Raw genomic sequence first — 21257 nt, forward strand, 5'->3', positions numbered from 1 at the left:
TGCTGACAATGTGCGTTAGTTGCCTGTAAGGTTGTCGTAAGTTAAAGGGGGACAGAGGAGGGGGGGGGGGGGAGGCTAGACCAAAGACAGATCGCAGAGTAGGAGCGCGGCGGGGGAGGCCCTGACACTTGGCTCTGCCGCCTCCCATCGCTCGGGCTGTGCGCTTTGCTGGAGCAGACCCCCCCCACCCCCGCTCCCTTTTCTTCCCGTCCGTCCTTCTTTCTTTTCTCTCCTTCCCTCTTCCCCGCGGCAGTTCGCTGATGTACAGCCCGGATCCATCTTCCGGCAGCAGCAGCAGCAGCGGCGGCGGCGGCGGCAACAGCGGGACCGGGGGCGGCGGCGCGGCGGGGCGCGGACCGGGTGCGGAGCGGGGCGCGGGCAGCTACCGCCGCCGGGGCGGAAAGTTTGCCCGGGCTGCGCCGAAGGCTGAGGGACGCCCCGAGAACCGGCACCTCTCGGCCTGAGCCCACCCCCGCGCCCAGCCACCCACACGCCCGGCGGGGTGCGGGTAGGAGGGGCGGCGGAGCTCATGCTGCCTTGGGGCTACCTAGGGAGCGGCGGCTCTAGGTGCTGAAGGAAACAAACAAACGGAGCCCCAGCCAACTCCAAACTTGCGGTTCCTCCATCCCTTATCCTCCTTTCTCAACCCGGCGGTGCCGCCCGCCTAACTCCGCCGCGCTCCGCGCACCGCCTCTCCGCCCGAGGGAGGATGAAAATGCTCTGCTGGCGGCTGGCGCTGTGGCTGGCCGCCTGGGCTGTCTGTGGGAAGCCGTCCTCCTGCTCTGCCCTCGATTATGACTACACTTACGATTTCACCGAAGAGGATAAAGCCGAGGCGATAGATTATAAGGATCCCTGCAAAGCCGGTAAGTGACTTCCCCGCCCGGCGCTGCTCCCCACCCCCTCCCCAGATGGTGACTTTGTCCCGGCTTCACTCCTCCGCCCGCCGAGGGGCCTCACCTGCTCCTCCCCGGGGGAGCGGGCAGGCCAGGACCCACGTTGCCGGCCGGGCACCGCGGAAGTTGCGCGGGGCGCTTGGCGGGGTATGGAGGCTCTCCGCACCGAGAGCGGCTGGGCACCCAAGGGGCGACAGACCGCTCCGCCCGTTGCCACCCCCGGAGCGGCCCCTTCTCGCTCTCCCGCACCGCAACCTGACTGTCCCGGCCCGGCTCTCTGCTCGTGGGGGCGGGCACGGGGCGGGTTCTGGGCACCGGCCGTTCCGTGATGAATATTGACATCGGGGTCGGGCGGGGCGCGTAGCCCCGTCCGTGCGCACCGGTGGGAGAGCGAAGGAGCATCCGTGCGCCGCCGGGGAGTCCTGTGATGAACGTGTGCTGGTTTAAGACGTCAGCTTCCTTTTTGCCAGGTACGGTGGTTGGTTCTTCTTGCTGACCTGAGGAACCGCTTCGCTTTTGTCTCTCGCCGATACGTTCTCTCGAAACGCGGTGGTCGTCCCCAGCTCCATCGTTAAATAAGCGCCGAAGTTTTCCAGCGATCTCCTTTGCATTAATTAGTTACTTTGCATGCTGAAGACTGGTTCAGCCAAAGGTTGCGTGCGCCGTGTCAGTGTGGTTTTGTTTCATTTCTTGAGGAGAATGTGGTGAACGTATATGCCAACTATGCAGACGTTGTGTTTTCCTAATCGCAAAAATAGTTTGTTCCGAAAGTGTGAATTGTTAGGTCTTCCGTGCCTGCAGCTGAGGAATGCCCCAGTTCAAAAGAAGTAGAAGCGACTGCAAACAAAACGTTGTTTTCTTCCAATTAGCGCTAGCGCTCGCAAACAAGCGTAGCTGGTTATAATTAAGCTGGGATCTTTTTTTTTTTTCTCTTGGTCCCTAGTTCTTCCAGGAAGACTCGTAGGCATCATTTTATTTAATAAGAAGTGTATTTGTTCTACCTGCAGGGTTTTTGTTTTTTTTTTTTTCCATACTTCTTGCTGCACAGTGGAAGTAATTAGAAATTGCAATATGTGACAGTGTTTTATGCTTATGCGTGAGAGAAGGATGATGGTAAGAATCTGTGGAGCACAATTAGTGTTGCCAATTCCCTGCCATCACTGTTTTGCTTAGAGAAAAAGGCACGTGTTTGGGAAGTTTGGCCCATTGAAGTATTTCATGGAAGGTGCTTGCTGCTGCTTCATGATGTGCTTGAATGTTACCACAATGAGAGACACCTGGGTGCACCAGGTGTTAGCTGGATACCATTCCCATTGGTCTTAAAAGCAATTGCTGTGAGGTTCTATATTTAGTGAACAGCCCATCCATATATATATATATTAATATATATTTATATATATAAAAATATATATATGTATATTTAGGGTATGGTTGTTCTTCAGAGATGAAAATGCACATCACTTAGTGCTACACATTACATTTGTGCCATGGACTGATCGTTTTAATAAAGATGAGAAAGTTTATCGATGTAACCGATTCTCCAAGAGTGTTTCCCAAAGACTTCTCCTGCTCAGCCTCTGTTAGGAGCATACCTTGGCTCAGCCAGTCTGATCTGACCGTCTGGGATGGATGCTGGGCTGCCAGAAGTCACTTACATTGTTCTTTTTGAACTGTTCATGCTGGCAATAGCAAGGCCTCAGCTAGAAGTGAAGTTCAGCAACTTGGCACCAGGGGAGAAACGCCCAAACTCAGTAAAGATTTTACTAAGTGATTTGAAAACTCCAAAGAGTCCCATACAGATTTTACAGACCTGCTGGAATAATCTGACCTACCATAATTTGACCTACCAAAGTTCCTTTGAAACCAGCCACAACTTAGGCCCTCAAATACGCTGATGCAAGTCAGACTTGCCTTTATTTTAGAAGTTAATTGCATTCTAATTTTCTCCACTCTGTGGTATTTGCTGCTTAGTTCTTATTCCTCGAGCCACACGAGTCAGTGTTCATGATTTTGCAGCGTCGAGCACAGCACAGAAGGCCTCAGGTCTACATCAACTATAATTCCATATAGGTAATTACTCATAGATTTAGTCCCAACTCTCTTGGATCAGGCTTCTTTTGTTAGGCTCCTCTTTTCTCTGTTTTTTCCTTTTGTGGAAGAGCTGGAGAAACCTGCCAGAAATGGAAAGTGGCAGTCTCTAACACGTTATTTATAAGTATGTTTTGTAATTGTTTTTCAGTATTCGGTGTGCATTTTAACACTTAGTGGAAAAGGGCTCATTTTGGCTGGCCTGCTTACAATCATACTGCTTTCTGCAAGTTAAATCCCCAGAAGCAGAGTGTAATGCAGAATACTATAGAGGCTTACAAGTGCATTATCTTACTATGTTTCCAGCTTGATGAAAACTGAAATCCTTAGATAACAAGAGTCTGATGGATGCACAGTAGGGTTAAGAATTTTTTTTTGGAACTGATGTTCTCAGCTGCATTAGAAAAAAAAAAAAAAGAAAGCAACAAAAAAACAGCAGCTGTTTTGCAATAAACCCACGCTTGAGTGTCAGCAGTGAAGCCAGCACCTTGAGAGCCCTGGGAGCAAGGGGCTGAGGAAGAGGTGCCTGGGGGAGTGCTGTTGTGGTGCTGCATAGGAGGAGCGGAGGTAAGGAAGCTGTTGACACTGAGGAGATTAACTTGATGAGCTGTGTGGCTTCCTGTGTGTTTTTCTGCAGTCCTTTAACCCAGGGATGAATTTTGGGTCATGCTACTTCTCCTTCTAACAAGTCTCCTGGCATTCTCTAACAGCGGGATGTGATGTAATGTGGTTTCAGTGCTTCTGATGTCTCAGATATTTCCTTGTGTCTCTCTGCAGGATGTTGCCCTTAGTGTTTACCATTGTGAAGTTCAAATGTAAGGCATTCTTAGTTTATCTTCCCAGATCTAATTTGCTGGAAGATGTGAAACTGGGAATGCCATGCTCATCTCAGTGTCAGGCTTAAAAGAATCTAGCAATATGGATCACATATATATGTATACGTACAGCAAGTACAACTCCAAAAATTAAAATGTTTAGTTAGATTTAAATGGGCACTGTCAAGCTTCTCCTATATTTATCTCTGCATTCCTGAGATTTTACTTTTTCTGCCTTTACCACAGCCTATAATGTATTAAGAATATTGATTGAGAAATGTACGGAGTGGGATGAGCAGGAAGAGGGTTTCCCATCCTGTATTACTTATGGATAGCCTGCTCTCAGTTGGTATTAAAGTTTTTAGAGTGCTTTTGTTTTGCTTCTTTAAAAAAGAAAAAGAAAACAACAGAGAATGGCTGAGTGATATTCTGGTGTGATCATCCAATGAAAATAATTTTGTTGACTTGTGAGAAATTAGGAAAGAAGGTTTAGCCTTGGTGTATACCTGCATCACCAAGGTTTGTTACTCCTTTAACGTTTCTTCTTGGAGATATTTCGCTTTGGAAGAAACTACAAAGGTTTGAGGAATAGTCTCAGAGGTGAATTCCTTAATCTGTTGGTTTTCCCTGCTGTGGGCCTTGGTTGTCTTCGCACTAGAAATTGTTCTGCATTGAGGAAACTTCCCAAGAAAAGTATAACTGAAAGCTGTTATGTTCTTACAGTAGGTAATTTGGATGGTGTTCTAATATTGAGATGCATGTTTTCAGCTGTAAGTGTGCTAATATGCAACCTGGTAATGCAAAATTTCTTGAAACCTCTTGTTATACACTTGAATCTGCTGCATCATTTATTTAGTAGATATCTTTCATCTTTTTTTTCACTCATGCCATAAATTCAGAATGATATCTTGAGCAGTTCATACTAATATAGAGATTGTACCTCTAATGTCAGCTGCCAAACTGACAGAACTGTGGCTGTTCATGTGGCAAACACACAGCGTAGGCAGCTGAAACAGAAACAGGCTTTTTAAAATGGTCTGTCCCAAATGGCCTCCATCCTGCTGTGAATTCACTTAAAGAGTAAATCAGACTACTGAAAAAGCTAGGTTTTAAGACATATTTCATTTGCTGAGTTCTACACCATTACTTTCTTTGTGATGCTCTTTAATGTGGTATCTCAATATCTTTGAAAGATTTGCGTGAACATGAAGTGCTCCGCTTCACTGAAAAGATTATTTCAGTAGTGAAACTCTGGGAAAACTATAGTAAACACATATGTTTGACTTGCTAACTTTGTGAGTATCCTTCCATACCCAAAGCTCAATTTCATGTCCAGGCTGCTTTCCATAGGGATCTGTTTCTGAATATATTTCCTGAGTGTCAAACAAGTGACCTGCAAGGAGTGGTATTACACCACTGCAGAACAAGCCTAATTGACAAACCTAATTGAGCCTGGAATCAGGTCCCCCAGGCAAGCTCAGAAAACACTCGCCACACCTGGATGTCTGCCTTATGTCATTCTTATTGCCCCTCTGGAAAACAGAGTCGATAGGCTTATGACATAATTCCATTCACTTCTTTTTGGAGAGAAATGGTCGCATCTGTAGCGTGCAGTATTGACAGAAAGGATGTAAAAATGGAAGAGTCAACTTCTGGCTCTTGCAGGCACAGATGACTTTGAGGAGGAAAACAGACTTTTTTTTTTTTTTCCTGGATGCATTACAGTACTCTAAATTTTATAACAGTGAATAAACTAAACAAGGGGAGAAATCTCTGTTCTTTGTTTAGATAATGTGTGTTTATCCTTAAACTCGGATAGATTTTTATAGTCTAGCTGTAGATTCATAAAGAGTAGGTTTATAGAATGCTGAAAAATGTCGTTACACAGCATTGATTTTTTTTTTTAATTTTTTATTTTTAACTTTTTTTTTTTTTAACTGAAGTAAAGATAAGTAAGTGTACACCAGAGCAAAAGTAAACTTTGGGCTTTCAGAGCTTTTGGAAAGATGGGTCTACATCTAGATATGTCGCTCAGAGCCCCTCCTGCTTGAGTTTGTATGTTTCCAGAGATGGGGCTTCCATCATTTCTCCTGGCAACCTGATCTAGTGCTTCACCATCCTTATTGTAAAAATCTTCTTCCTTATATCCAAACTAAATCTCCCCTCCTTTGGTTTGAAATCGTTTCTCCCTATCCTTTCATGACAGACCCTGCTAGAGTCGCCTTATTTCTTGTAGCCCCCCTTTAGATACTGTAAGGCCACAGTGGGGTCTCCTCAGACCTTTCACTTCTCTAGGCAGAACAGCAGGTCCATATCTCTCTGCCACTGAGGATTCTGCATCTGGATGCAGTACTCTGGGTGTGACCTCGTCAGTGCAGAGTAGAGGGGTAGGATCACCTCTCTTGACCTGCTGGCCATGCTGCTTTTGCTGCAGCCCAGGATATGGTTGGTTTTCTGGGCTGTGATGGCAGCATTGCTGGCTCGTGTTCAACTACCATCCACTGATACCCTCATGTCCTCTTTGACAGGGCTGTTATCAATCCTTTTGTCTTGCATTGGTGATGAGGTCACCACAACTCATGTTCAAGACCTTGCATTTGAATTTGTTGAACCTCATGAGAATCACTTGAGCCCACTGCTCGAGCCTTTCTAGGTCTCTGTACAGCATCCCATCCCTCAGGTATATTGACTGCCCCACACAGCTTGGTGTCATCTGCGAACATGGTGTAGGTACGCATTTAATCTCATTGTCAATGTCATTGATGAAGATATTACAGAGCACTGGTCTCAGTAGTGGTACCTGACGGAGACCACTCATGATGTAGATGTCAATCTGAACATTGAACCACCAAATGCCACTCTCTAGGTATGATCTTGCAGCTAATTCCTTGTCTACAGGTCAATGCATCCATCCATCCAATCCATATCTTTCCAATTTGGCAAGAAGAATATTTTGAGGGACTGTGTCAAAAGCCTTAGTGAGGTTCAGATAGATGACATTAGTGATTCTGATGCAGTTAGGCCATCGGAGAAGGTCACTGGGTTGGTTGGGTAAGATTTGCCCATGGTGGAGCCATATTGATCATCTATTATCACCTCTGAGTCTTTCATTAGCCTTAACGTTGCTTCCAGGAGTATCTGTTCCAAGATTTTCCCCAGCACAGAAGTGACACTAACAGGTCAGTAGCTCCCTGGGCCATCCTTTCTATCCTTCTTGCAAATGGGTGCAACGTTGCCTTTTTTCTGGTGACTAGGGGGTTCACCTCACTGTCACGACTTTTCACATATCATCAAAAGCGCCTTGGTGACTACATCAGCCATTTCCCTAACGACTCTGGAATGCATTTCATCTGGAACTCATAGACTTACGGTTCTTCAGGTTCCTTAGATAGTTGCTAATCTGGTCTTCGTTTACAGCAGGAGGGCCATTGCTCCACCAGTCTCTGCCTTCCAAACTATCCTCTTGAGGGATGTGTGAAGAGCAGTTTTCAATGAAGAGTGAGCAAAAAGAGTTGAGGACTTCAGCTTTCTCCTTGTCCATTGTTACTAGCTTGTCTGTAATGGTCATTAGGAGTGGGGTTACACCTTCTTGCTCTCTCCTTTTATGACTGATGAACCTATAAAAGCCTTTCTTGTACTTCTTTCTGCCCTTTGCCAAGTCCGGTTGCAGTTGGGCTTTCACTGCCTGTGCATTTTCTTCTTGCTTTCCAGTTTGACCAGCAGGTCCCAGTTCAGCAATATCTGTCTTGCTCTTGCCTTCCTTTCCTGACTTCCTCCACTTGGAGTTGGAGAGATCTTGTGCCCCAAGGAAAGCTTCCTTAAAGATCTGCAAGCCCTGCTTGTTGCCTTGTCCTTGAGGATGGTTTCCCACCGGGTTTTGTTGACTAACACTCTGAAAAGCTGGGAATTGGCTTTCCTGAAGTTTAACACAGATTTTCCTTTTTGTCTATTCCTCAGGAGTGTGAACTCCACCACTGCGTAATCACTACAGCTCAGGCAGCCTTCAGTCCTGATTTCATCAATCAGTTCACTAGTTGGTCAGCAACAGGTCCAGTATTGCATCTTCCCTGACAGGGCTGTGTGTTACTGTAGTACAGTCTATTTCTCTCATCTGTGATCACAGACAGCCTCTGTCTTCCTCCCTACTACATCCTTTCAGAGTTACAGCCATTGGAAGCGTGACTAGAAAAACCTTTGCATTTTGAGTTGTCTCTTCCTACGACATTTTTCTTTGCTAGGAAAGTGCCAACTGTTGATTTATTGATGCGTTTTAATGGATGTTCACTCTTCATATCTGCTGCTTATCTTTCACTTTTTTCAACCTCTTTCACTGTTCCTATGACAAATTTCCTTGCTTTTGGATTCCCCTTCACTGAATGTGCTTCCTTGCTTTCTCCTGTGCTGCCTGTCCAGTAGAATTCTCTTCTTCATGTACCCTTAACTTATTCTTATCTAGCTTGCAGGTGATTATTTCCTTTAAATGTGATGAACAGCTATGTCCATAACTAGAAGGGAGAAGAATGGGTAGACCAAGTGTTGCCAGATGCCTAAAACTGGAAGCGTACTTAGCAGATTGCCAGTGATCTGTTAAACACTGCATGTTAAATTCTGATATATCCACCTGTGTGGAACACATACCTGAACCTTCTGTCTCTGTTTGACTCATAAACCTAAATACCAAGATCTGATGTGAAGATTTTCCTTCCCAAGCAATACAAGGACTGGAAGTACTTGAAATTTAAAGCTTGTAAAAATAATAATACATCAGAAGGGACTGAGCTGGGGAGCGTGAAGGTGAAGGCCGTGGTTGTATGGTGCAACCCTGAGCAGGTGCACAACCCGTGGAACGGGTGGTTGCTCTAGCAGGCTACTTCAGAGGCAGTTCTTAATGCCAATTGCCTGTGTAGTGGTTTACATGTGAAAATTCAGAGTGATTATGAACCAGTGAGTGTCACCTTTGAGAATATTTGGGCACAGGTAGCTCTTAGAGAGCAATAACACTCCAGAATGTAAGTCTGTGGTTTCTCTTTCAGTGTTTAAAAACAGAGATAGGCAAGAAGCCCCAAATTCCCCAAATCATTTCTTTTTTTCTAAAATAGCTCCTTCTTATTTTTTTTATTTCTGTCTAGAGACATGTGGAATGTGATGCATAATGGGATGCATAGTGTGTATGGAGCCAGCTTTCGTGCTGTGGTTTTCAGTAAGAGAAATAATTGACTGGGAAATTATTTCAAGGTTTTTTTAATTCGTTTTCACAGTTACAGACAATGACAGAACAATATGCCTGGTCTGAGGTATAGTTTTAGTCATTCAAAATGTATGAACATTCTTAGCACCAATATCTGTTATGTGAAGCACTTAAATTATAACTTTGCTTAAATGTTATGTAAATTCTAGCTGTGTTAGGAATGCCCCTCTCTGTCTAGTGGCACATCTCCTTAGGGGTCAAATGTTGAGGGGTTTCTGGGGTAGTATTCTTACGTGCCACTGACAAAATATCAGATGTTTAGCAGCGCAGTAAGGAATAGAAGCATTGGAACTCACCAAAATCGCTCATATCAGAACACAGAAATGGAAAGATATTGAGTGCAAAAATTATTTTCTGTGCAGTGAGATTTGAATCTAGAAATAACCTGTTTAGGTGATTTTCTGTCATTTTCCTGCAGAAATGGAGTGGTAGAGATGGCTGCATTTGAAAGGTACCAGTGCTGCTTCAGCCACTTGGTGTTCCTTGGGTACTGTAATCTCTATAGTGCAGTTCAAATATCTCATCTTAGAAGGGCAGTGGCTGAATGTATCAAAAGAGCTGTGCTTATGTGTTATGTTATTCTCATACTGGTAGCAGTAGTTAAATGTATTCCTAGTAATAACACTAATTGCTATCAAACAAAAGTAAGCCCATTTTATTGGTGTCTGACATTGTAGCAGATGCTTGTTAGCTGCAATCCTACTGTCACATGTATTGTTCCACTGAAAACCTTCAACATTTCTGTTTCCACTGTGAAGAAGAAAGGACTTTGGAAAGGGCACAGTGATTCTGGAAATAGTGGCTAAGTTACAGAGCTTCTCTCTATTTCCAGATGATGAACTCTGATGTAACAAAAATAATTTTCAATGGTTTTTACATTGTAAAAAGATTCATTTAAACAGTTTATTGCTCAGCCAATTATATTTGCTTTTGGGGAGAGCAGTTTTAGAACAACTCTGCGGGTGTGAGAACGTGATGATGAACTGCCCAACTTCTCCATCTGCTAAAATGTCCTTATAACAAATCTGCATACATCTTCATTTTTTACTTGAACTCGCTTTTCCCCTTATTCAACATTTCTCTTACGGTTGTCCTCTTACCACAGTTTTATTTGCAGATGGGTTAATCTTCATTTCTTGACAGCTCTTTTCATACTTCAAAGTGTCTATTTCATCCCTTGTAAAGGTGTGTGCAGGTAGAGGTCCATTGATAAAGTAGGTATTTTGTGCTCAGACCATCTGCTTAACCCCTTTTTTACTAAAAGCATGTTTCAGTTCAAAGTTGCCAGTGTCATTATGGAGCCATATTACCCATCGTCTAGTTTTAGATCTTCGTTTTAGTACTGGAATCTTTAAGCATCTGCCAACACTTTTGTCATCATAGACAAAGACTTAGCAGCTTTTAACCACGCTGTTGTACAAGACTATCGATTCAGAACTAAATTCTGGAACCTTTTATTCTGTTGTTATTAATGTTATATTAATATTATATGTTGTTATTAATGTTGCTGTAATAGCATTAGGCTCTGAAAACCAATATGGATACAACTTTCATACATGGAAATGAATTATTAAAACAAAACAAACCAGCCAACGTACTCCCAGACAAAAAATAATAAGAATTTAAAATAGCTAAAGAATCAGGTTCATGCTGGTGTTTTATGCATTGAAGGATCGGTTACTGGAAAAAACTGTTGGATGAAAATGGGTTAAAAAGAAGTTCAACTTAAAAAATGGAGAATTATGAAGAAGGGACATGATCAATGTTTAATTTAAGGAATTATACAAGAAGAATTAAAATCTAACTTTGTTAAATTCAGAACTGAGACTGGGGATTTTTTTTTTTTTTCCCAACTTTTTTTCTAACTTTTTATTAGGTTGAGGTCTGTTATAGGATGCTACTGAGGCAGTGTTCAGATACTGGATTTGACATTTACATAGGCAGCAGGAGAATCCAAAGCTTTGGTAACTGATAGCGATAACTTTGTAAGTGCGCATTATACCTCAGGCTTCAGAGTTGAAGCCAGTCTTTAGTGTCTGGAAATCGAGATGAACTCAAGTGTATGGCAAGATTATCCTCGTTCCCCCCTCAGATTCTTGTTCCTTTCCGAAGCAGCTGGTAGTGACTGCTGTCAGACAGGACCTTGGATGTGATCCAGTGCTGCAGTTCCTTTGTTCCTAAGCCTTTCCTAAATGGTATTTCAAAAACTCGGGTCTTGTAGTATGCCTTGAAGGTAAATGAAATTTGGATCTTTTGGGAAGTGAATGAATTTCACGCCTCAGTATGACTGCAAAGGCACAGAATAATATTTCATGAAGACAAAGTTAGGCAAGCACAGAAAGCTAAGTTTATCTAACATGTATAGATTCTTTCCTTTAAAGTTCTCCATGTAAGTGCAGCTCTTACATCCTTGCCTTTAGGTGCATGCATGCACATGCTCAACTGATTACCTAAGGGATTATCACTAAAGCATACATATACCTGTAAAATTATCTATTAAAAGATCTTGAAAGTTGCGTATACAGGTTCTGTGGGTGGGTGCCTTTATATGTTTTTATTTATTTTGCTGCACTGGGAAACATGGGGTTAATCTGTGTCTTAAGCCTGATCTGAAGGCTGTTGAACTCGGTGAAAACCTTCAGAGATAATTTTTATAGGTAAATAAGTAGTAAGGTGCAGAGCTGACTGACTTGCTCCCGTGTGCTTGGGCCATGGCTTGCTTGTATTCATGCGCTCACATGCCTTTCACATTGTGAGGATGGGTTTTTGCCCCAGTTTCTGCTGTTGTCATTGCTAGCACAAGAGTATCTTGAAATCTTACATTGTGACCTTTATTTGTTACAAAATTCTGAAGGCATTTGAAATGGGTCTCAATATAGTTTGTAAGAACAACAACTGAAGTATATACCATTAGCTAATGTTTGACAAGCACTGAAATTCTCTTCAGCAGTTTGCAAAACCATGACTTTAGAACGCTTCTTCTCCCAGCCTATCTCAGTGGCTTGCTGGAAGGGGAAACTTGGGAAACGAGGAGGAACAAATGAAGAAACGGATGTGCTAATTTCTTCTTTTATTAAATAAGTAGAAGAATTAACTAAATGTTAAAATAACAGCAGAAAAGCATATATATGTATTTTTTTTTTCCCAAAGCTGCTTATAGTTTGAATGGATAGCAAAAGCGTTAGATTGGAGCATATTATCGGAGTGTATTATTATGGCATAACCTAACTCAATGCAAATCTCATATTTAACTACACAATTCATTACTTTCATGTTTCCAAACATCTGTCTTCTTTCTAAGACTGGTTCTTCAGTGTTTTGAACTTCCTTCACATCCTGAGTGGGAAATGCAGGTGGCATATGGTACTAGAGCTGTCTGAGGATGCTTGTTTGAAGAAAGTTCTTTGTTTGGCTTTAGTGACAAAATTTTTTGGAGTTATTTAGCAGAGGAAGGAAGGAGAAAACTCTTAGCTCATCATGAAAAGGTTCTGAAACTGGACTGTTTCATGAACAAAGACCTCTTGCTCCTTGAATAGCAGTGAGAGCGGCGGGGAAGAGAAAATGTCGAGGGCTGTTTCTTTTTTCAGTCTTTTATCTGCGTTCTTGAGGATGAAACCTTTTGACCCGTGGAATATGGATGAAAACACAGAAACCCAATTGAGACCTGTTTTCATTGATAGCACCTTTATCTTGGGAGAAACTGAATTTAATGTGAGTTTGTAGCGCTGGTGGATCATGCTTGCTATGTCTGCAGAAGTGAAGCTTGGGTAAAGAAAAATAACATAGGTTTCCTTTTGTTTTCTGAAAGAGAGCCAAGTATGGAGACGCGTCTTTGATCAGAAAGATGTTTATAGATGTATTCAAATTGTGAGGGAGCTGAAAACTGAAATTCTCCAGGGAGAAAGGCAAGCTGTTCTTTGGTGATTTAAGTCAACAATGCGTGGAATCAGCTAAAGTTGTGATGATTTTTCTTTTTCAACTTAGACAAAATTATTTTTTCTTTTTAGAGAGAGAAAAACAACCCATTATGCTTATTTATATCTGGTTATGGAATTTCACAGCATACACTGCGCTTTTGCTGATGCGTTCATCTAGTCATTCTAGACCTGATGATGCTACAGGTAGTCAAAGACCTGTTGATTGTAAGTCTTTTCTGTGCTTTACCTAAGTATGACAAGCTGAAACTAAAGGCACTAAGGAAATCAGAAATTACCATAAGCATTAACCTCTAAATGCAGAATATTGTAGAAGAATAAAAATAACTTTATCTTTGGTTAGTGCTCATGTCCTCTGGCTTGGCTTTGTTGACCTAATATGTCCTCGGTCATTCCAGTGGAGAAATCCTTTCCCCTCTTACCAGTGAGCAGGCGATGTGTCACTGAAATGAGCAAAGATCTAGATAAGATATTGAATCTACTTGCATGTGCTAAGGAAACAAATTAGCATCTCCACTCTTACGTGCTAATCAGTTCTGATTCCTTTTAGTTCTTTATGGCTGTTCTAGCACCAAGATAAACCCTGCCAACTGCTGCAAGGGAGGAGGCATTGCAGGATGTCAGAGAGGTACTGACTTGCTCCTGCACTGGTAGAGTGCAGAATGCATGGCTTCTCCAGAGCATGGCCAAGCATGCACTGCACCTTTTCTTCCTCTATTCTTCACTATCAATTTTGAATTTAGTTTCCCTTCCTGTTTGTTTTCTTTCTCCACCTGTGCTGAAAAGTCCCAGGTACTTGTGGTCCAGGTTAGCTAGGTGCTTAGAGGAGTCATGCAGAATAGGCAGACATCGCAGAATGCAGTGTGGGTTATCTACCAGGAGGAGACAGGCAAGCAGGTAAAAACTGAGGTGATGAACAAAAAGATTATCCTGTGCTGAGCCCTCTGCAGCTGACTGGAGATCAAACTGCTCTCTGTATTCAGCTGCTTCAAAGGCAGTAATAACTTCAAATTAAAACAATGATAGGCATATCAGAATTCCTAGAGGTGGGCTGTTCTGACATGTTATTCAGATAAATATAAAGGAATTCTTCTCATGCAGGTCTTACTTTTTTACTTTTTCACACTGCTGTGGACTGTTCAGTAGCTCTTTCACCTGTTAAAATACCATGGCTTATAAATCTAGATGGCATGTATGAAAGTCTGTTAGACTTTTTATTTGTATAAGATTTGTCCAGGGAAAGTAATTTAGCTTGGGTCTTCATGCTCAGGGTAACACTGCCTTGTTTCTTGCCACGCAGTCCAGCAGGTCCTGTAAATGGGTTGTGGAAGAGTCTGCACCAAGGATGTGTAACTGGCCTGGGCTGTGTGCAGTGCACAGTAGGGAACCCTGCCCAAGATGGGGATCCACAGCAGGCAAAGAGTGTTTTTCTCCTTTTACAAACTCTCCTAATTGTTTTTAATCTGATTTGTGTTTCCTGACACTTTCATGCGAGGAAATGAAATGCATTATGTTTATATGCTGCAACATTTAAGTGGAATTCTTCATCTAGACTGCAGTTGCTTTTAGGATCTCTTGTTACTTCTAGTGAGATGAGTGGCATGGTGACATTCACTTCACAGAATCACAGAATGGTCAGGGTTGGAAGGGACCTCAAGGATGATGAATCTCCAACCCCCTGCCACATGCAGGGCCACCAACCTCCTCACTTAATACCAGCCCAGGCTGCCCAGGGCCCCATCCAACCTGGCCTTGAACACCTCCAGGGATGGACGGGGCATCCACAGCCTCTCTGGGCAGCTGTTCCAGCACCTCACCACTCTCTCTGTAAAAAACTTCCCCCTGACATCCAATCTGAATTTTCCCTCCCTCAACTTCAGACGGTTTCCCCTTATCCTACTGTTATCTACCCTTTCAGAGTTGATTCCCCTCCTGTTTGTAGGTTCCCTTTAGGTACTGAAAGGCTGTAATGAGGTCACCCCGCAGCCTTCTTTTCTCCATGCTAAACAAGTCCAGCTCCCTCAGCCTGTCTTCATAGGGGAGGTGCTCCAGCCCTCTGATCAACTTTGTGGCTCTCCTCTGGACTCTCTCCAGCAGCTCTCTGTTCTTGTGCTTCAGTGAGGTCTGAATTTGTACCTGAGAAAAAATTAAATGTAGGTATTTAAAAACAAAAAACAAACAAACAAAAAAAAGTACATTATACTGGTTGCCTCTTGCCTCCATTGCAACTAGTTTTTGTGTTGCGATGTTTTAAAATCATTGATCACTTTCAATTGGTTGCAAAAGGAGATTGATCTAAAATGTTTTTTGTTGTCATTCCCCCTCTGCAGTGGGGAAATCATATAGAAATGGATGGTGCAGCAAGGGCAAGCATAGAGGAACTGTTCTGAGTCACAAGCCAGCGTACATCATTAGGAACACTCCTATTATCTGGAAGTCTGGCTTCCTGTCTCAGTTTCCTTGTGGGTCTAAATGAATGGCAGAAGAAATGGAATGCTTTCCTGCTTGGCCAAAACCTATGCTAAATTACTCCTTTGGCTACAAGCCATACTGTGCTCGGGGAAAAAATCCTGCAGCTCCCCCCTGAGTCTAAAGGGTGCTTTCTGCACTTCCTAGGGGCTGATGGAACAATGTTTAGGAAGCCTATGTTTGCAAGACAGACCCAAATTGTCTGTGAAAGTTGTTTTTTGTAATTGTATTTGTTTATTTATTTGTTTTGCTACAGCGGAACGTGTGAAATTCCGCAGGAGCTGTTCAATAAATGAAGTGCGTTTGTTTCCTCGTATTGGGGAAAGGATGCTGTTATGATGAAAGTGATACAGTCTGCCATACAAAAATTACCAAATACACATTTAAAATAAAAAGAAGAGCTTTCAGACATGCATTCAGTTCAATAACTAATTTCCTGCCTTTTTTTTTCCCCCACATCAGTTAGTATATGTGCTGATGGTCTAAATATAGTTTTACTGAAGAGCATAAAAATTGTTTTCACCTGCATTTTAAAAATGAGTCGCACATGATGAAACATAAGTTGCAGATATTCTCTTAAGTGCTGTTTCCGTATATGATGTATCTGTCTTGTTCTATGTATAAAGCAAGATTCTTTGGAAACGCCTTCATGGTTTTTTTATTTGTTGCATTTGGTACATTTTCACTAACAAATACATTGAAGAAGCAAAACATTCAGAATCCTATTGTAGCTCTGATTTAAATTAAAGCTGCAGCACTGAACTTCCAGTTCAGTTGTTGCCATTGCCTTCTATACTATTTTCACTACATTTGGCAAGTAAGAATTCTACAGCTGACTCTGTAGTAATAGAACAAAATAGACACCATTTCCTGATCGGTGTTCTGTATAATGGGGAAAAAAACAGGGACAGTGTTTAACATTTTTGCCGTGCACCCAATGTTCTTGATCCACTGGAGACAAGAAAAGCCTACCATAGTTAGCACTCTGTATGTATTGCCTTTCAGAGGGTTCATTCTAGAGCATCTCCCTAGCTGGAAATCTTTGAAGAATGTGGAGGACAGTAAAGGCTGAACACTGTTCGTGTATTTCAACAAAATAGTATTGATAAGCTTGTGTGGTTTTTTTCCTTTTTCCTTTTTCCCTTTCCCTTTCTCTTCATCTCTTAGTTCTCTGTATCCATTGCTCAGGCTCTCCAGATTTTTAAATTAAACTTAATTGTTGTTAAAAACCATGGAGTACCATCAGAAAGGGTGATGATGTGAAACAGCGCTTTTCTTGATGGAAGGGCTGCCTGCCTTTTGCCTGCATTGATGTGGTGGTGCCTGACAAGCCTGATGTTGAGGCCTCAGTTGCTTTTGATCAAGCAGGATAGCTGAGCCATGCCCATCTTTATTGCCTTTTTAAATTTGTTTTTTAATTATTATTTTTTAAAGGTAATTCTGTGATATTTAGGTCCTGATTTTGTAAATGAAAAGCTGCAAGATTTCATTCCTGCCCATTACTTTTTTTATTTTTTTCCACCCAGCAATGCCATTTCATTCTTTCCGTTGCCCCCAAGAGTCATTTTTCTCCCAGTTATTCTTATATTTCCTCTTAGTTCAGAGGAAGAGGGAGAAGAGACTCCTGTGTCTCCGTCTGCTGTTCTCAGGGGGACGCTGGTGAGATGCCAATGAATGCTCCTCAGCCTTTGCAAACAGCACAAAATATAAGATTTAAATGAACATATGGGAGAAATATTGGTGTGTTGCCACTATGGCAGTGTCCACAGTTGAGAATTTGTCGTTATTTTAAAAATGTGTGAAGTAGTTCCACACAATAAGTGGAAAAAAAAACCCATCTCTTATTGGATTTTTTGAGCCCTAAGGAGAAGTTAATGGTGCAGAGGGAAGTACTAGTATGCGTGTGCATATAATATCAATGTATGTGTATGTTAAGTTTGTGTGAGAATGAGGTTCGTGATAATTCCATGGGCAGTAAATTTGATGGGCAATTAAACGCAAATTTTGAATACTTAAGCTCCGTTTAGTCTTCATATATTTTATGAGCAGAAACAACAAAATAATATTAAAAGCTGGTAATATTTAACTTAAGTAAAACTGCCAATCAGAGGACAGTAATAAAATTTTGCTCTTGATTATAGACATGGGATTATTTTTTTTGCCAATGTAAACCAACTGATTGGATAGCATGCAGAATGCTGTCTTGCAGTAGATACAATTGAGTTGGGAGAAATCTGAGCATCTGTGCTATTCATGCTTTGCTTCTTGTTGAAACAGAAATAGTCTTTATGGGAAGGGTCAAACTCAGTTTCATTATAAACCCAAGCTGTAACCTGCTCCTGGTTTCACCCAAGGGTAGCTTTGGTTAAAAATCATGTTGCTAGTTGTTCTATTAATTTGTGTGGTCTTTTTATTTTTATTTTTTTATCTCATGTGGTAACTGCAAGAGAACTGTAAGCTGGATAATGCTTTCTTGTAGCAGGAAAAAAGTCCTTTGATTTTGTTTTCCCTATATTTTTATGTGGGAGAGGCTATTCTCTCCTGCAATTAAGCATTAGAGGAAAACTAGAAGGTAACCAATTTTGCTACTGAATGCACAAACAAGGCAAAATTTATCTCAGCTGTTTACCTTTGTTTTCATCCTGTCCTGTGAAGCATGGATTTGGGTCCGCTATTGGATGCTTAGCTTTCAGACAGAATTCTAAGGATCTTAAATAATATTTGGCCTAATGCTTTTCACCCATATTGCACGTCATCAGACTGTGAAGCTGTTTTTAGTGTCTGTATTCACTATCATATTTATCTGATGATACTGTAGACACGCTGTGAGTGTGCAAAGGGGATTAGCCTAACTGTGCATAGATTAGCCTGTGGATTGTTTGCTTTTGATGTCTGGAATAGAGGTAATATTAAAATGTGATGTTTATTGATGCGCTCAGTGACTTTGTCAGTGCATCACAGAGTGATAGATTAAATAACAATATTCCTTAGGAAGAATGCCTGGAGAAGTTGGTTGAAGTTTGGCCTGACTGGAGCTCTCAAGTTCCTGTTCAAGAAAAGTTAACTATTTAAAAAGAAACTGAGTAATTCTAGTATTATTCCTGTTATTGCTTGTATAAATTACTTTGTATTTTAATTCGTACATGTATGGGTAGCAGTGATAAATGATTATTATAATCATCATTGTTATTTTAGGTCATCAGCTTAGATTTAGGATACTGTTATATTAAAGCATTAGCAAGTTTTGGTTGTAAGATGTCTGCTTCACTCATGCTATTGAAATGGACGCAGTTGCTTACAGAGTGAGACTTCATCCTCTTTCAGTGAGTTCCATCAGGATCAACTGAACCTGAGATGTTGGGATCTTTAACAGTAGCTGACATGAGACAGTTTGATAGATGAAATGTAGCCTTGAAGGAGTGCATGAACTGGAGATTGTGAAGATTTTATGGAATTTGGTAATATAAATGAAAAATGGGAAATTGCTGTAATTAGTTGTTCTAGATAAAATCTTGCACGAGTGTTTGCCAGCTGTTTCACTGGCTTATAAGACAGCCTAATGTTACTGAGAGTAGTAAAATTTGCCTGGGGAACACTTTTCCCATTTGAAGATAACTTGCCTTAAAAGCTTACTGCTCTGTGTATTATGCATATTTTTCCTGGAAACAAAGCAAGTCTTTATTTTGATCCAGTTACTGTACTTGCAAAAATATGGTTGTGGTATAGAAGCTCATTTTGCAACAGAATGAGCCATACAGCAGTGAACTGCAAGCATATAGCACAAATGTTGATACAAGTAATAAGAACATTACGTAAGTTGCTTGATTCTCCTGAATATATTGCTTCAAGCCTGTTTCCCATAGAGAGAAAACAGCTCTCTGAACTCAGTAGCTGTACCAGTTAACATTTCTGCTGCTGCTCAAGGGCTGAGTTTTGTCTTTTGTTAAGTCAGTGGGATTTGACTTAACATCCACGGGCAAATGGATTGGAGCTCTGTTACATTAATAGTTTGGATGAGATGGAGTTGACTGTGAGGAAAAAATGAGCTGTTAGCCATATCTTATCCAAACACAAAACGCAGTAAGCTTGTAATAGAAGAAATGGTTAGTATTGAGCTAATATATTGATGTAATATTTTTTGGGGGGGGGGAGTGAAAGCGTGTTCTACAGTCATGTGCAACGTACAGCTGCCTTCAAAACCCCATTTTAATTTATCAGTAGGAACATGTTTGTGTCAAATTGTCTGCCCAAAATTGTCATTACCAGCTCAGATTTTGCAAGCACTTGATGTATATTCATTTTTGTTTTCATTTTTCTGAAGCACGCTGCTTATGCTCTGCACACATTGCAGAGGACAGCATCTTTAACTATGTATAGTATTGCCATCATATATTTATGTGTGTTATGTGTTTTAAGGTGACAGACAACCACACTACTGAGGTCACTTTCAGGAAACACTTCTGTGTACTCAGGTGTTGAATGCTCACCTTGGGCTGCCCAGTGATTATCCTGACAAGCTGGACAAATTCTGTTTATGGGTTAAAAAATAATAATTAAAAAAAAGCCACACCTTTCCAGTTACTGTATGTCATGCAATGTGGCAATGGGTTATTTCTACGTTGGATCTGTCAACCAGGGTCTCACTTGCCAATATGGCAGCATGGTTCTTAGCTTTCAGCAGCAGCTAGCAAAATGCACTGGGCGTCTGCCAGCGCCCAGTGCAAATGCTGACTCTGGGGATTCTGATTCCCTGGTAAACGGTGCTTAAGGTGGATCAAGAAGCAAGCACTGCGAAGTGGAGCTTGGGGGGGCTCCAAGCGTTAGGCACCGTGGGAAGGGTAAGCCTGTTCTTCAGCCACTCAGCACTTGGGCACAGGAGTGGGGAAGACTGAGCAATATGTGGGGACCAGCTGTAGGAGGGCAAGGAATCTGATGCGAGGGGAAAAAAGAAGCAATGTCTTTTGCTGTACAGTTGTTGAGTAATTCCTAGAGAAGCTAGCATTCATTGCAGCTAATTAAATGGTTTCTGACACAGCTAGTCATTCATTTTGCACTGCAGGAATGAGTTCTGGTACCATATTCTGAAACAGATACAGATCCCTCTTGAGTTAATTTCCAGTTTATTTCCAGATTGAGTTTATTTCCAGATAGTTTCTAGTTCAAGAAGGGGCAGTATTGCAGTTTCTTACTTTCAAAGATCTGTATCTTCTGTGCTGATCCTCTTGTCTGCACTCAGGACAATATGTAGGTACTTCAATTAAAAAAAAAAACACAGACTTTGTCTATGTACAGAGCTTTTTTTTGTACATCTATTAAAATACTCAGCAGAGGTCTTTAACTAATTACAGGAGATTTGATTACCCCTCTTTTATGGAGAAATTGCCAGATCTCAGTCTTTTATTCTCATGCTTCATAAATGAAGTCTTGGAGAGATGAGTTTTTTGTTTGTTTGTTTGTTTTTAATCAGGCACGCTCATTCTTGAATAGCCTGCAAAAGCTTTTATTACCCTACCAGCCCATCCCAGGCTTCTTTGCCAAAGAGCACACATCGTGGAGTCAGACTTCTGTGCACCAGCAGTCTGGAACACGACATCACCTTCAGCTCGCCTCAGACACAGGCCTGTTAATGGAAACCCCAGCAATAAAAGCTTGAACCCTGACTTCTGAATAGTCAGCTAAAGTTTCTTCAGTGTAAGTCTGACCTTTGCTTTCCATCAGTACAGCACACACTCCATAAAACAATGACAGATAAGTAACTTTCATCTTAAAGCCACGTTTATCTCTGTGAAACAATATTGCTGTGTAG

The 21257-nt window shown here is 41.7% G+C and overlaps 1 protein-coding gene across 7 annotated transcripts in view; it reads left to right on the forward strand.

The window, feature by feature from the left end:
• Positions 1 to 387: 387 nt before the first annotated feature.
• TLL1 (tolloid like 1) overlaps positions 388 to 21257 on the forward strand; it is a 136736-nt gene continuing 115866 nt past the window's right edge. For 3 of the 7 annotated variants that reach the window (XR_007376166.1, XR_007376167.1, XM_048940998.1), the window contains exon 1: positions 388 to 866. Coding sequence is in view for 2 of the 7 variants with exons in the window: in XM_048940998.1 (XP_048796955.1) it covers positions 710 to 866 (157 nt within the window). In the remaining 5 variants the exon portion in view is untranslated. Of the gene's footprint in view, positions 867 to 919; positions 1367 to 21257 lie in introns of those variants that run through there. The other 4 variants (XR_007376168.1, XM_048941001.1, XM_048940999.1 and 1 more) reach the window with 4 other exon arrangements.

The sequence above is a fragment of the Lagopus muta genome, chromosome 4 (genome assembly GCF_023343835.1).
Source record: "Lagopus muta isolate bLagMut1 chromosome 4, bLagMut1 primary, whole genome shotgun sequence".
NCBI classification, from domain to species: domain Eukaryota; kingdom Metazoa; phylum Chordata; class Aves; order Galliformes; family Phasianidae; genus Lagopus; species Lagopus muta.